Source organism: Coregonus clupeaformis, chromosome 28 (genome assembly GCF_020615455.1).
Source record: "Coregonus clupeaformis isolate EN_2021a chromosome 28, ASM2061545v1, whole genome shotgun sequence".
NCBI lineage: Eukaryota > Metazoa > Chordata > Actinopteri > Salmoniformes > Salmonidae > Coregonus > Coregonus clupeaformis.
The window spans coordinates 7,242,558-7,259,422 of NC_059219.1; the positions used below are offsets into that span (position 1 = coordinate 7,242,558).

Below are 16,865 nucleotides of genomic sequence, written 5' to 3' on the forward strand. Positions count from 1 at the left end.
CTGTACTGTGCCTTTAACCCTAACCTTAACCATACTGCTAACTGATATAGCCATGACTCTTCCACTTCCCATCTAGTTAGAACCAGTGAAGTACAGCGCTGGTTCTTCCTTTTTAGAGCTTCCACTCAGAGTCTGACTGAGTTCGATTCTACAGTACTCTCTCAAACACACAGATGAGTTTATGATTAGAGAGCTTGGAGATGAACTGCTCTGATATTATACTGATTCTAACTGGAATTCTCACCTCGGCACAACGTAAGAGCTCTTGATTTCTGTTATCTTTTTAAATACTGTTTGAGTATTAATGTCATGTGCATGTGTGAGGAATCAGGTAAACTGTCAATATAACCTGGGCCTCTGCATTGCTCTAATATGCAAAACCAGCCATTCAGCTTCAGTGTGCAGTCATTTCTCTAGTCCATTATTCTCTAGTCCCCTATGGAATACGGACCAGATGGATTCATTTGACTTGTATTTCTACTCTCATTTTAGTTCAACATGAATTGATGGCTACCTATGGATGCTTTGAGTCAGGTGATACTGAAGTGGTGTTGTTGATGGATGGGAATGAAGTCGGCTATGCTGATTTCAAGGAAGGAAAGGGGGTGTGGACGGGACCTAATGTTCCACCAATTATAACATCCCATTCACTGATAGCTTATGAATATGCTAAACTGACTAGAATTTGGTGCATGGAGCGTATGGAATTTGGAAAAGGTGCAGTACCCAGCATACCACAAGTCAAAGGTAAGTCCGATTCTTTATTAGTTTGTCTGCATAAGCCAGTAATAAACGATGCATAAATGTAGATGTATTTTATTGTATACCTTTTACCTGGAAGAGTGTGTTAGTCTGAGGTTGGAGTTGGAGTTGCATGACACCTGTAAAAGCAGTGCCCTCTAGAGTGGGTGATGAGCCTTTTAGTGTAGTGGACAGACAGTGGAATACTGAATATCAGACCACATCCTGAATGGGTTTGGTCCATCTTACTGTCACTGGTGGAGTCTCTTTCTATTTTCTGGTTTCTATTTGCCCCCAAGATGCCCCTGAGAGCATCATCTACCCCAGGGATGAGGAGGAGTTGGGGGTGGAGAACACGCTCATCTGCTTTCTGAATAATTTCTACCCCCCCCCAATCAAAGTAAATTGGACCAAGAATGGCCTGGAGGTGACTGAGGGAGCGTTTCTCAGTCGGTACTATCCTAATAAAGATGGAACATTCCACCAGTTCTCCACCCTGAGTTTCACCCCACAGGAGGGGGACGTCTACGCCTGCACTGTGGAGCACACGGCCCTGAAGGACCCCAAAACCAGGTTCTGGGGTGAGGGGAAATTCTGAATAGTATACTTTAGATATTTCAGTAATATGTCTACTACAGTGTGTGATTACTGGATGTTCTCTCTGACTAATCTCTCATGGTGTGTTTTACTGGCTAACTCTAACTCCAACTGATGGCACCTCTTTCCTCCTGTCCCCAAGAGCCTGAGGTCAGTGAGGTGAGTGGGTCCAGTGCTGGTCCTGCTGTATTCGGTGGAGTGGGCCTGGCTCTGGGGCTGCTGGGGGTGGCTACCGGAACATTCCTCATCATCAAAGGAAACCAGCGCAATTGAGAACCAGAGATGCAGAATAGAGGTGAAAGTGACATGTTAAAGGGCTGACATGTGGGTAATGTGGGTAATGTAGATAATGGGGTAATGTGGGTAATGGGGTTATGGGGGCAATGTGGGTAGTGTGAGTAATGGGTAATGGGGTAATGTGGGTAATGGGTGTAATGTGGGTAATATGGGTAATGGGGGTAATGTTTAGTCCAGGGTCGTCAGCACTAGCACTAGATCAGACACCAGCACAACATTTTATTTTTGGTTGGTTGTTTGATATTCCCACAAAATTCAGTGGGGTAGGCCAGAGTGGGGCTTAAACCCAGATCCAGTGACTGTCAGGCCAAAATTGTATCCTCTTGATGGGGTTTTCTGGTGTTGAGTTAAGTTCGCTACAAAATGTTTTATTGTAAAGTGTATTAAAAAATGTGAATGCTTTTTACATAAAGTTTGGGTAACGCTGTACAGTGCCATTATTATTATAACAGGGTATTTACATCTGTAAATACAATGAAAAAAGTATTGTAATAAATGGTAATAACTCATTGTTTCACTGTACTGACATCATGGAAAACATTCACAATTACAGAGGTATAACGATGAATGCTTGTTACAAATGTGCTAGTTTCCACTAAACTGTCTAACTTTACATTGCTTTTTGTTGTCAGCTGCATCCATTAAAGGCAATATGTTGTAGTGACACAGTAAACAGCTGCAAAATAACATGTACCTACCTGCTGGAAACATATGACGCTGTTGCTCAGCTGCACAAGAGTGGTTGGAGTTTTAAACTTGCTGCCAATGTCTCTTTTAAAATCAGTTTCCTCATTCAGTTTCCTCATTACTAGCTCATGATAGACCTGTTTTAACTCTGAGATGTAAACGTCTGTGCTGAATTTCTCCTACATCAACAGTGAATTCAGTGGGTTAGCGCAGATTGGGGCCAAACCCAGGTCCAGCGACCGTCAGCCCAACACTCTAGATTATTGAGGTTGCTAGGTTTTGCGTTAAGGTCACTACAATATTTAATATTGTAAATTTTATTTAAAAAATGGGAATGCACTTTAAATAAAGTTTGGGTAACGCTGTACAGTGTGCTTATTATTACAGGGTATTTACAATATGTAAAAAGTATTGTAATAAATTGTAATAACTCCCCCCGTGCTGAATTTCACTGTCAGCATTATAACAACAACAAATGTTGCTCTCTATCTTTTTCTCTCTCAGCAGGGCTGATGCTGGTGCCAACAAGTTATGATATGGGTCCCTCTAATTACATTTGGAATTAAAAGCTTGACAAAAACTGGCCAATATCAAATCCCTGATGGCAGCTGATATTGGAGTTTGCTTGTAGCAGCTGTTTAGAATAAAGAAGAATCAGTTTAGCAACATTATTTTGGTGTGGTAGGTCTGTCTTATGACATAAGAATAGCCTATCAAATATAACAATAATAATAATAATAATAATAATAATAATAATATAATATGCCATTTAGCAGACGCTTTTATCCAAAGCGACTTACAGTCATGCGTGCATACATTTTTTGTGTATGGGTGGTCCCGGGGATCGAACCCACTACCTTGGCGTTACAAGCGCCGTGTTCTACCAGCTGAGCTACAGAGGACCAAATATACACTGTGTGTACAAAACATTAGGAACACCTTCTTAATATTCAGTTGCACCCCCTTTTGCCTTAATTCGTCGGGGCATGGACTCTGCAAGGTGTTGAAAGCGTTCCACAGGGATGCTGGCCCATGTTGACTCCAATGCTTCCCACAGTTGTGTCAAGTTTGGATGTCCTTTGGGTGGTGGACCATTCTTGATACGCACGGGAAACTGTTGAGCGTGAAAAACAGTTGCAGTTTTTGACAAACTCAAACTGGTGCGCCTGGCACCTAATACCATACCCTGTTCAAAGGCACTTAAATATTTTGTCTTGCCCATTCACCCTCTGAATGGCACACATTCACAATCCATGTCTCAATTGTCTCAAGGCTTAAAGATCCTTCTTTAATCTGTCTCCTCCCCTTCATCTACACTGATTGAAGTAGATTTAACAGGTGATATCAATAAGGGATCATAGCTTTCACCTGGATTCACCTGGTCAGTCTATGTCATGGAAAGAGCAGGTGTTCCTAATGTTTTGTACAGTCATTGTATGTTGAATGGTTTTATTAGGATGGCTATATTTTTCAAACGCAGAGATACAACTTATGAAAGCTCAATCACAGTTTTTATTTTTATTTGAAGACAATGCATTTCTATTATTTGTTCATTCCTGGAAACGAAAAAGAAGTGCAAGTAAACTTGACAGAAACTTACATATAAAACAATGGAAGCTGTTGAGTGGAGGACGGCTCATAATAATGGCTGGAATGGAGTTAATGGAATGGCATCAAACACATGGAAACCATGTGTTTGATGTCACAGGAGGTTGGTGGCACCTTAATTGGGGAGGACGGGCTCGTGGTAATGGCTGGAGCGGAATTAGTGGAATGGTATCAAATACATCAAACACATGGTTTCCATGGTTTCCATGTGTTCGATGCCATTCCATTCGCTCCGTTCCTCCCCTCTTTAGCCTCCTGTGTTTGATGTATTTGATACCATTCCACTCATTCCGCTTAATAAGATTTCTGAGCACCACTATAAGACAGGAATAAGACCAAGGCTGCATTCAGTAAGAAAAAATGTAGTGGACAGTTCAATTAAACGGAAAAGGTTCTGTACTGAACGACCAGTTAAAAAACGGGGAGGGGTTGGGTTGTGGGTTCAAAATGCAAAGCCGCCCTTTAAATACGTCACTCGTTGCTTCAAGCCACACCCCGCCACACCCACCAAACAGAGTAAACATACTCAGAGATGAAGAGGAAGAGAGAGGGCCAACTCTGCGGAAAATCTGTCCCTCCGACAGGTGGCGTTTTTTGATTTTTTTGTCCACCAAGCAAAGAGTTTTTGTGTGGAGATCAATGAGGGCCTGTCGAATTTGGTCAACAAAAAAATGTATGGCTTATTTGCTACGTGAGCTTAATTTGATCGAATAGAAGTTTCGTAATGCTTAAGTTGTTACGAATGTACTGATATACAGTGAGCTCCATAATTCACTGGACAGTGACCATTCTTTTGTTATTTTAGTTCTGTACTCTAGCACTTTGAGTTTGAAAGGATACTCGAGGGAGCCGGGTGGATGGTGGCCAGGTAAAGTTCCACCTGGAGCAGGAAACCCTTACACCCGGCAGCTGTCCCATCGTATTCCCTCGGGAGCGAGAGCCGAAGACCACTGGACCCAGGGGTTGAGGATCTTGATGGAAGAGAAATCGGCGAAAGAGGAGGTGTAGAAAGAGGAAGCTAGCTGTCCTCCGGCTACACCATGGTACTACCATACAGAGTGCTGTTGAGGCTACTGTAGACCTTCATTGCAAAACAATGTGTTTTAATCAATTATTTGGTGACGTGAATATATTTAGTATAGTTTTATCTAAAAAGGCTAACTTTTTTTATGTTTTACATTTTTTTTTAAATGAAATTAATTGAGGAGGATGGTCTTCCCCTTCCTCTTCTGAGTAGCCTCCACTGCAGGCAAAGGAAATATAAATCACAAAATCATATCCTAATTATGGACAAAAAACTACATAACAGTTTAAAATGCAAAACAATTAGATAAGTAGGCCAGTAGACATGGGGTGCGTTCATTTCGATTGAAGGTTTGTACTGAACTACACGTTTCCCCAAAACGTTCTTGTAAATTCTTGAACAGACTTTGAGGTACATCAAAGATTATGGATGTACTGACAAGATAGATGTCTCTCCGCCCTAACAATGGGAGTCATTGTCCACAAAGCAGCATGGTAGGCTGTCGAGCTCCCGCCTATCCTTTCTTTGGATTGGTGCATACATCTCATTGTTGTAATCCTTTTTTGAATATTCGACGAGGGCTGTTGACATCAACCGCCTGTATTCAATGTGGAGAGATGCTTTGCTACTATCCTCATGCCATGAATATGCATAGCCATCTCGAGACAACTCCGATATAAAGCGTTTTTTTCTCAAAGTTGCATGGATGTCACGTGTCCTACTTACAGTGAGCTCCATAATTCATTGGACAGTGACCATTGTTTTGTTATTTTGGTTCTGTACTCTAGCACTTTGAGTTTGAAAGGATACAATGACAATGAGGGTGAAGTGCAGACTGTCAGCTTTAATTTGAGGGTATTTTCATACATATCGGATGAACCGTTTACGAATTATAGAAGCTTTTGTACATGGTCCCCCCCATTTTCGGGCATCAAAAATCATTGGACAGTTTAACATAATGTAGAATAAAGTAATCATTGTTAATATTTGGTCGCATATCCTTTGCATGCAATGACTGCTTGAAGTCTGCGATCCATCGCCATCACCAGACGCTGGGTATCTTCCCTGGTGATGCTCTGCCAGGCCTGTACTGCAGCCATCTTCAGTTCCTGCTTGTTTCGGGGACTTATTGCCTTAAGTCTCCTCTTCAGCATGTAAAATGCATGTTCAATTGGATTCAGATCTGGTGATTGACTCGGCCAGTCAAGGTTTTTCCACTTTTTGGCCATCAAAAACCCCTTTGTTGCTCTAGCAGTATGTTTAGGGTCATTGTCTTGTTGCGTGATTAAGTGCCGTCCAATGAGTTTGGAGGCATTTGGTTTTATCTGAGCAGATCAAATATTTCTGTAGACTTCAGAATTCATTGTTCTACTTCTGTCTGCAGTCACATCATCGATGAAGACAAGTGAGCCTGTTCCACTGGCAGCCATACAGGCCCAAGCCATAACACCCCCTCCACCATGTTTCATGGATGAGGTGGTATGCTTTGGATCATGGGCATTTCTTTTTTTTCTCCACACTTTTGTCTTTCCATCACTCTGGTACATGTTAATCTTTGTGTCATCTGTCCACAATATTTTTTTCCAGAACTCTTGGGGTTGTTTTAGGTGCTTTTTAGCAAACTGTAATCTTGCCTTTCTGTTCTTCAGGCTTATCAGTGGTTTGCATCTTGTAGTGTACCCTCTGTAGTCCTGCTGGTGTAGTCTTCTACGTATGGTAGACTTTGACACATCTACACCTGCATCCAGGAGAGTGTTTTTGATCTGTTGGGCTGTTATCAGGGGTTTTTTCTTCACCATAGAGAGTATTCTCCGGTCATCCACTACAGTGGTCTTCCTCTGTCTACCGGGTCTTTTGACATTATTGAGTTCACCGGTTGTTTTTTTCTTGTTAATGATGAACAAAACTGTTGACTTGGCCATGGCCAGGGTTTTTGCAATGTTCCTGAATGATTGATTTTCATTTCTGAGCCTTATAATAATAATAATAAATATGACGGCCAACTTCATTTGCATCGACACTGCTGTCTTCCTCATGTTGTCACACCCCAATAACAACCTCCAAAGGCAATAGCAACGTCTAGAATCATTACTATTCATCAACAGCTCTCCTGCATTCACTAACGACACAAATGAATACACCTGCCTAACGACACACATCTGTGAAGCCAATTTAACAAATACTTGTAGTACCTTAAAATGGGGGGACCATGTACAAAAGGTGCTGTCATTTCTAAACGGTTCATCCGATATGTATGAAAATACCCTCAAATTAAAGCTGACAGTCTGCACTTCACCCTCATTGTCATTGTATCCTTTCAAACTCAAAGTGCTAGAGTACAGAACCAAAATAACAAAACAATGGTCACTGTCCAATGAATTATGGAGCTCACTGTAAGTAGGACACGTGACATCCATGCAACTTTGAGAAAAAAACGCTTTATATCGGAGTTGTCTCGAGATGGCTATGCATATTCATGGCATGAGGATAGTAGCAAAGCATCTCTCCACATTGAATACAGGCGGTTGATGTCAACAGCCCTCGTCGAATATTCAAAAAAGGATTACAACAATGAGATGTATGCACCAATCCAAAGAAAGGATAGGCGGGAGCTCGACAGCCTACCATGCTGCTTTGTGGACAATGACTCCCATTGTTAGGGCGGAGAGACATCTATCTTGTCAGTACATCCATAATCTTTGATGTACCTCAAAGTCTGTTCAAGAATTTACAAGAACGTTTTGGGGAAACGTGTAGTTCAGTACAAACCTTCAATCGAAATGAACGCACCCCATGTCTACTGGCCTACTTATCTAATTGTTTTGCATTTTAAACTGTTATGTAGTTTTTTGTCCATAATTAGGATATGATTTTGTGATTTATATTTCCTTTGCCTGCAGTGGAGGCTACTCAGAAGAGGAAGGGGAAGACCATCCTCCTCAATTAATTTCATTTTTTTTAAAATGTAAAACATAAAAAAAGTTAGCCTTTTTAGATAAAACTATACTAAATATATTCACGTCACCAAATAATTGATTAAAACACATTGTTTTGCAATGAAGGTCTACAGTAGCCTCAACAGCACTCTGTATGGTAGTACCATGGTGTAGCCGGAGGACAGCTAGCTTCCTCTTTCTACACCTCCTCTTTCGCCGATTTCTCTTCCATCAAGATCCTCAACCCCTGGGTCCAGTGGTCTTCGGCTCTCGCTCCCGAGGGAATACGATGGGACAGCTGCCGGGTGTAAGGGTTTCCTGCTCCAGGTGGAACTTTACCTGGCCACCATCCACCCGGCTCCCTCGGGATACGAGAGCGTGTCCGCCCTCATCTCCTGTCTGTCGGGCAGAGCCCTGGAATGGGCCAACGCGGAGTGGGGTGGAATAGACGCTGAGTCCGTTCGTTATGAGGATTTTACCCACTGTTTCCGGGCAGTATTCGATCATCCGCCTGAGGGGAGAGAGGCGGGGGAGCGTCTGTTTCACCTCAGCCAGGAAAGGAGGAGCGCACAGGAATACGCCCTGGATTTCAGGACACTGGCAGCCAGCGCGGGATGGAACGAGAGGGCCCTGATTGATCACTACCGATCAGTCTACGGGAGGACGTTCGTCGGGAGCTGGCCTGCAGGGACACTAATCTTAACCTGGACCAGCTGGTAGATTTATCGATCCGGCTGGATAACCTGTTGGCTACCCGCGGACGTCCAGATCAGGGTCCGTCCAGTCCATCCCCCAGCACTTCCGAGTCCACACCTATGGAGCTTGGAAGTGCTGATGTGGAGAGACCGAGCAAGGGGGTGGTCTCCTGCACCAACTGTGGCCGCAGAGGACATACTGCGGGCCGGTGCAGGAGAAGACCCTCATGGAATCGAGGCAGCAGGCAGGGTTCTGGGGGATCATCCCAGGTGAGTAGGCACCCAACTCACCCAGAGCTCCCTGTTGCTCACATGATGATTAATGTTATTTTCCCTGAGTTTTCCCCACATTCCCAGCATAGGGCGCTCGTAGAGTCCGGCGCAGCTGGGAATTTCATGGACAGATTGGTTGCGCATAGATTAGGGCTTCCTATATTGCCGTTAGATGTGCCCTTCCCCATACAGTGGGGGGGAAAAGTATTTAGTCAGCCACCAATTGTGCAAGTTCTCCCACTTAAAAAGATGAGAGAGGCCTGTAATTTTCATCATAGGTACACGTCAACTATGACATACAAAATGAGAAAAAAAAATCCAGAAAATCACATTGTAGGAATTTTAATGAATTTATTTGCAAATTATGGTGGAAAATAAGTATTTGTTCAATAACAAAAGTTTCTCAATACTTTGTTATATACCCTTTGTTGGCAATGACACAGGTCAAACGTTTTCTGTAAGTCTTCACAAGGTTTTCACACACTGTTGCTGGTATTTTGGCCCATTCCTCCATGCAGATCTCCTCTAGAGCAGTGATGTTTTGGGGCTGTCGCTGGGCAACACGGACTTTCAACTCCCTCCAAAGATTTTCTATGGGGTTGAGATCTGGAGACTGGCTAGGCCACTCCAGGACCTTGAAATGCTTCTTACGAAGCCACTCCTTCGTTGCCCGGGCGGTGTGTTTGGGATCATTGTCATGCTGAAAGACCCAGCCACGTTTAATCTTCAATGCCCTTGCTGATGGAAGGAGGTTTTCACTCAAAATCTCACGATACATGGCCCCATTCATTCTTTCCTTTACACGGATCAGTCGTCCTGGTCCCTTTACAGAAAAACAGCCCCAAAGCATGATGTTTCCACCCCCATGCTTCACAGTAGGTATGGTGTTCTTTGGATGCAACTCAGCATTCTTTGTCCTCCAAACACGACGAGTTGAGTTTTTACCAAAAAGTTATATTTTGGTTTCATCTGACCATATGACATTCTCCCAATCCTCTTCTGGATCATCCAAATGCACTCTAGCAAACTTCAGACGGGCCTGGACATGTACTGGCTTAAGCAGGGGGACACGTCTGGCACTGCAGGATTTGAGTCCCTGGCGGCGTAGTGTGTTACTGATGGTAGGCTTTGTTACTTTGGTCCCAGCTCTCTGCAGGTCATTCACTAGGTCCCCCCGTGTGGTTCTGGGATTTTTGCTCACCGTTCTTGTGATCATTTTGACCCCACGGGTGAGATCTTGCGTGGAGCCCCAGATCGAGGGAGATTATCAGTGGTCTTGTATGTCTTCCATTTCCTAATAATTGCTCCCACAGTTGATTTCTTCAAACCAAGCTGCTTACCTATTGCAGATTCAGTCTTCCCAGCCTGGTGCAGGTCTACAATTTTGTTTCTGGTGTCCTTTGACAGCTCTTTGGTCTTGGCCATAGTGGAGTTTGGAGTGTGACTGTTTGAGGTTGTGGACAGGTGTCTTTTATACTGATAACAAGTTCAAACAGGTGCCATTAATACAGGTAACGAGTGGAGGACAGAGGAGCCTCTTAAAGAAGAAGTTACAGGTCTGTGAGAGCCAGAAATCTTGCTTGTTTGTAGGTGACCAAATACTTATTTTCCACCATAATTTGCAAATAAATTCATAAAAAATCCTACAATGTGATTTTCTGGAATTATTTTCCTCATTTTGTCTGTCATAGTTGACGTGTACCTATGATGAAAATTACAGGCCTCTCTCATCTTTTTAAGTGGGAGAACTTGCACAATTGGTGGCTGACTAAATACTTTTTTTCCCCACTGTACGTGCCCTAGATAGTCGCCCATTAGGGTCAGGTATGGTTAGGGAGGTCACAGCTCCACTTCGGATGGAGACACAGGGGGGTCATGAAGAGAGAATTAGTCTCTTCCTTATTGATACCCCTGCGTTTCCTGTGGTGCTGGGCCTTCCCTGGCTAGCCACCCATGACCCCAGTATTTCGTGGCAACAGAGGGCTCTTAAGGGATGGTCACCTCAGTGCTCGGGAAGGTGTGTAGGTGTTTCCGTAGGGGCAACCACGGTGGAGAGTCCAAACCATGTCTCCCCAATGCACATTCCCTCAGAATATGCCGATTTGGCTCTCGCCTTCTGTAAAAGGAAGGCGACTCAATTACCACCCCATCGATGAGGGGATTGTGCGATAGATCTCCGTGAGGGTGCTGCACTTCCCAGGAGTCACGTGTATCCTCTGTCACAGGAGGAGACGGTGGCTATGGAGACATATGTCACCGAATCTCTGGGACAGGGATACATTCGGCCCTCCACCTCCCCTGCCTCCTCAAGTTTATTTTTTGTGAAGAAAAAAAGGATGGAGGTTTACGCCCGTGCATTGACTATCGAGGTCTAAATCAGATAACCGTAAAATACAGCTATCCTCTTCCTCTCATTGCTAGTATGACGGAGTCATTGCGCGGGGCACGCTTCTTCACAAAATTGGACCTCAGGAGCGCGTACAATCTGATCCGTATCCGGGAGGGGGACGAGTGGAAGACGGCATTTAGTACCACCTCTGGTCACTATGAGTACCTTGTCATACCGTACGGGTTGATGAATGCTCCCTCAGTCTTTCAATCCTTTGTCGATGAGATTTTCAGGGACCTGCATGGACAGGGTGTAGTGGTGTATATAGATGATATTCTCATATACTCCGCTACACGTGACGAGCATGTGTCCCTGGTGCGCAAGGTTCTTGGTAGACTGTTGGAGCATGACCTGTACGTTAAGGCTGAGAAATGTCTGTTCTTCAGACAGTCCATCTCCTTCTTAGGATACCGCTTGTCAGAGTCAGGGGTCGAGATGGAGTGTGACCGCATTTCTGCCGTGCGTAATTGGCCGACTCCTACCACGGTAAAGGAGGTGCAGCGATTTTTGGGTTTTGCCAACTACTACCGGAGATTTATCTGGGGCTTTGGCCAGGTAGCAGCTCCCATAACCTCTTTGCTAAAGGGCAGTTCGGTGCGCCTGCAGTGGTCAGTGGAGGCGAACAGGGCTTTTGGTCAGCTGAAGGCGCTGTTCACCACGGCTCCCGTGCTGGCTCATCCGGATCCGTCCTTGCAATTCATAGTTGAGGTGGACGCGTCCGAGGCGGGGATAGGAGCTGTACTGTCTCAGCGCTCGAGTACGCCTCCCAAACTCCGCCCCTGTGCTTTCTTCTCGAAGAAGCTCAGCCCGGCGGAGCAAAACTACGACGTGGGGGATCAGGAGCTGTTAGCTGTTGTGAAAGCTCTTAAGGTGTGGAGACATTGGCTTGAGGGGGCTAAACACCCTTTTCTCATTTTGACTGACCACCGCAATCTGGAGTACATTCGGGCAGCGAGGAGACTGAATCCTCGTCAGGCAAGGTGGGCCATGTTTTTCACGCGTTTTGTGTTCACCCTATCGTATAGACCAGGTTCCCAGAATGCTAAGGCAGACGCTCTGTCCCGGCTATATGACTCAGAGGATCGGACCAGGGAGCCTACTCCCATACTTCCGGCTTCTTGTCTGGTGGCGCCGGTGGTATGGGAGGTTGACGCGGACATCGAGCGGGCGTTACGCATGGAGCACACTCCCCCCCCAGTGTCCAGTGGGTCGTGCGTACGTTCCGTCCGAGGTTCGCGATCGTTTGATTTATTGGGCTCACACGTCACCTTCTTCTGGCCATCCTGGCATTGGTCGGACAGTGCGCTGTCTTAGTGGGAAGTGCTGGTGGCCCACCTTAGCTCAGGACGTGAGGGTTTATGTTTCTTCCTGTTCGGTGTGCGCTCAGTGCAAGGCACCTAGACACCTGCCCAGAGATAAATTACAACCTCTTCCCGTTCCACAGCGGCCGTGGTCACACCTATCGGTGGACTTTGTTACAGATCTTCCTCCGTCACAGGGTAACACCACGATCCTGGTCGTTGTGGATCGGTTTTCTAAGTCCTGTCGTCTCATTCCTTTGCCCGGTCTCCCTATTGCCCTACAGACCGCAGAGGCCCTGTTTACACACGTCTTCCGGCACTAGGGGGTGCCTGAGGATATAGTGTCTGATCGGGGTCTCCAGTTCACATCGAGGGTCTGGAAGGCGTTTATGGACCATCTGGGGGTCTCGGTCAGCCTGACCTCAGGTTTTCACCCCGAGAGTAATGGGCAGGTGGAAAGAGTAAACCAGGATGTGGGTAGGTTTCTGAGGTCGTATTGCCAGGACCGGCAGGGGGATTGGTCAGTTTACATCCCCTGGGCAGAAATGACACAAAATTCCCTCCGCCACTCCTCCACTGACCTGTCTCCCTTTCAGTGTGTACTAGGTTACCAGCCGGTCCTGGCACCGTGGCATCAGAGCCAGATCGAGGCTCCTGCGGTGGATGAATGGTTTCGGCGCTCGGAGGAGACATGGAACGCTGCCCATGTACGCCTGCAAAGGGCGATTAGGAGACAGAAGGCGAGTGCCGACCGCCATCGCAGTGAGGCTCCGGTTTATGCACCGGGGGACCGGGTCTGGCTCTCGACCCGAAACCTGCCCCTTCGCCTGCCCTGCCGGAAGCTGGGTCGGTGGTTTGTGGGGCCCTTTAAAGTCCTGAGGAGGTTGAACGAGGTTTGTTATAGGTTACAGCTCCCCCCTGATTACCGTATTAACCCCTCGTTCCATGTGTCTCTCCTCAGGCCGGTGGTAGCTGGTCCGCTCCAGGAGTCCGAGGTGCGGGAGGTTCCTCTGACCCATTGGACATTGAGGGGGCACCGGCGTACTCAGTCCGTTCCATCATGGATTCGAGGCGTCGGGTTGGAGGCCTGCAGTATCTCGTGGAATGGGAGGGGTACGGTCCGGAGGAACGGAGCTGGGTTCCCAGGAGGGACATCCTCGATCCCTCCTTGTTAAGGGAGTTCCATCGTCGTCATCCGACTCGCCCTGCTCCGCGTCCTCCTGGCCGTCCCCGAGGCCGGTGTCGACGCACGGCTGGAGCCGCGCGTCCGGGGGGTACTGTCACGGATACGGCCGAGGCTGCCCCTCCTCCTCGTTCGGGCAGGCTTCGGCGGTCGTCGTCACCGGAGTACTAGCTGCCACCGATCAATGTTTCTGTGTCTCACTAGTTCTGTCTGTGTTGTTCACACCTGTTACTCATTAGGCTTATTAGTTTCCCTATATTACCTCTGTTTTCCCTCCTGAGTGTGTGTGTGATTGTTCTTTGTTTTGTCGTCTGTTGAGCTGTTGTTTTTGCTCTTCCCTGCGTGGAGGGTTTGCTATATTTACTTGGAGTCGAGTAAAGCCATTTATTCTCAGTTCTGTGTCCTGCGCCTGATTCCGTTTCCCCACTGCACCCAGACGCTGACACTATCAGAGCTCTTGCAGCATGAACTGACATGTTGTCCACCCAATCAAAGGATCAAAGGATGAATCTAGTACTGAAAGCATAAGCTACAGCTAGCTAGCACTGCATTGCATAAAATGTGGTGAAAAGTTGTCTCAAAGAGAGAGAAAGACAATAGTTGAACAGTTTTGAACAAATTAATTTCTTCAAAAATGAAGGAGACGCAAGAGATAGAAAGAGAGAGAGAGATTTCGCCATGTTTTTCCCACTTTCAGTTTCACTAACTTAGAGTGAGGGAAAAAAAGTATTTGATCCCCTGCTGATTTTGTACGTTTGCCCACTGACAAATACATGATCAGTCTATAATTTTAATGGTAGGTTTATTTGAACAGTGAGAGACAGAATAACAACAAAAAAATCCAGAAAAACACATGTCAAAAATGTTATAAATTGATTTGCATTTTAATGAGGGAAATAAGTATTTGACCCCTCTGCAAAACATGACTTAGTACTTGGTGGCAAAACCCTTGTTGGCAATCACAGAGGTCAGACGTTTCTTGTAGTTGGCCACCAGGTTTGCACACATCTCAGAAAGGATTTTGTCCCACTCCTCTTTGCAGATCTTCTCCAAGTCATTAAGGTTTCGAGCCTGACGTTTGGAAAACTCGAACCTTCAGCTCCCTCCACAGATTTTCTTTGGGATTAAGGTCTGGAGACTGGCTAGGCCACTCCAGGACCTTAATGTGCTTCTTCTTGAGACACTCCTTTGTTGACTTGGCCGTGTGTTTTGGGTCATTGTCATGCTGGAATACCCATTCACGACCCATTTTCAATGCCCTGGCTGAGGGAAGGAGGTTCTCACCCAAGATTTGACGGTACATGGCCACGTCCATCGTTCCTTTGATGCGGTGAAGTTATCCTGTCCCCTTAGCAGAAAAACACCCCCAAAGCATAATGTTTCCACCTCCATGTTTGACGGTGGGGATGGTGTTCTTGGGGTCATAGGCAGCATTCCTCCTCCTCCAAACACGGCGAGTTGAGTTGATGCCAAAGAGCTCAATTTTGGTCTCATCTGACCACAACACTTTCACCCAGTTCTCCTCTGAATCATTCAGATGTTAATTGGCAAACTTCAGACGGACCTGTATATGTGCTTTCTTGAGCAGGGGGACCTTGCGGGCGCTGCAGGATTTCAGTCCTTCACGGCGTAGTGTGTTACCAATTGTTTTCTTGGTGACTATGGTCCCAGCTGCCTTGAGATCATTGACAAGATCCTCCCGTGTAGTTCTGGGCTGATTCCTCACCGTTCTCATGATCATTGCAACTCCACGAGGTGAGATTGACAGTTCTTTTGTGTTTCTTCCATTTGCGAATAATCGCACCAACTGTTGTCACCTTCTCACCAATCTGCTTGGCGATGGTCTTGTAGCCCATTCCAGCCTTGTGTAGGTCTACAATCTTGTCCCTGACATCCTTGGAGAGCTCTTTGGTCTTGGCCATGGTGGAGAGTTTGGAATCTGATTAATTGATTGCTTCTGTGGACAGGTGTCTTTTATACAGGTAACAAACTGAGATTAGGAGCACTCCCTTTAAGAGTGTGCACCTAATCTCAGCTCGTTACCTGTATAAAAGAAACCTGGGAGCCAGAAATCTTTCTGATTGAGAGGGGGTCAAATACTTATTTCCCTCATTAAAATGCAAATCAATTTATAACATTTTTGACATGCGTTTTTCTGGATTTTGTTGTTGTTATTCTGTCTCTCACTGTTCAAATAAACCTACCATTCAAATTATAGACTGATCATTTATTTGTCAGTGGGCAAACATACAAAATCAGCAGGGGATCAAATACTTTTTTCCCTCACTGTAGCTAGCAAATGCAGCTAGCTAGTTTAGCCTACTCAAACACCCTGCTCAAATAGAGGGATGCTATGTTAGCTAGCTGGCTATAAATATCCAACACAACAATGGAACTCTTCCAAGTCAAGGTAAGCTTTTGGTTTTACTAATTTATTGCCACCGGGGCCCACCGGTTTAACTGCTAAACTGCTTACTGACTATACACTGTAATGTTACTGCATGATTGTAGCGGGTTACTAACGCTAACGCGTTAGTTCTATTGGGTTATGTTGACTATGACTTTACTTTAGCTAATATGGTGACAACTATGTAGGCTGTGTGCAGCGATTATGATATGGTTTGTCTTGGAAAGGTTGTTTCGCCTGGTCACATACAGCTGATGTGTTGTGCATTGAAGTCCACAAATGAAGGGGAGAGTGCATAGATGCAAGAAGGAATACAACGTGGCTGCTATGAAAGTGAACTGTGTTTATCTGTGATCAGTGGTGTATTCATTCCGCCGATTCTGTTGAAAAACGTTTATTAAACAGAAGCAAACAGAATGAATAGGGGAGAAAAATACCTGAATTTGTCCAATAGAAACTCTAGTTTGCAACTGTTGGACTACTGATTACACCCTAGATTCGCTAGATGCAGGCAAGAGTGTGCAAGGCGGTATTGAATGTGTCACTGTCTGTCCATGTCAACCTGTGTGCACCTATGTTGTAAACTTTCATTCATAGGCTAGGTTGTAGCAACCTCATGATGGGTATAGGGAAAATTAGAGTATCATGTAGTAGCCTAAACCTATCAATGTTACATTGAACTGGGTGAATGGAATATGAATGACAGTCATCCAATATACTATAATAG

General features: G+C 45.5%; 1 protein-coding gene across 1 annotated transcript; it reads left to right on the forward strand.

Annotated features, from left to right (window-relative positions):
• The first annotated feature begins 99 nt into the window (after nucleotides 1–99).
• Nucleotides 100–1,722, forward strand: LOC121542666 (H-2 class II histocompatibility antigen, A-U alpha chain-like). The gene is made up of 4 exons (XM_041852148.2): nucleotides 100–255; nucleotides 493–747; nucleotides 1,041–1,322; nucleotides 1,481–1,722. Exons 1-4 carry the CDS (start codon nucleotides 201–203, stop codon nucleotides 1,609–1,611), a joined length of 723 nt encoding a protein of 240 aa, XP_041708082.2. The 5' UTR covers nucleotides 100–200; the 3' UTR covers nucleotides 1,612–1,722.
• Nucleotides 1,723–16,865: the final 15,143 nt, after the last annotated feature.

What these genes read in the sequence shown, in the direction of transcription:
- LOC121542666 (XM_041852148.2), top strand. Translation starts at nt 201, where the DNA reads ATGAACTGCTCTGATATTATACTGATTCTAACTGGAATTCTCACCTCG. An exon ending in AATTCTCACCTCGGCACAAC is followed by an intron (nt 256 to 492) that starts GTAAGAGCTCTT and finishes CTCTCATTTTAG; the next exon opens with TTCAACATGAATTGATGGCT. An exon ending in CCCCAAAACCAGGTTCTGGG is followed by an intron (nt 1,323 to 1,480) that starts GTGAGGGGAAAT and finishes CCTGTCCCCAAG; the next exon opens with AGCCTGAGGTCAGTGAGGTG.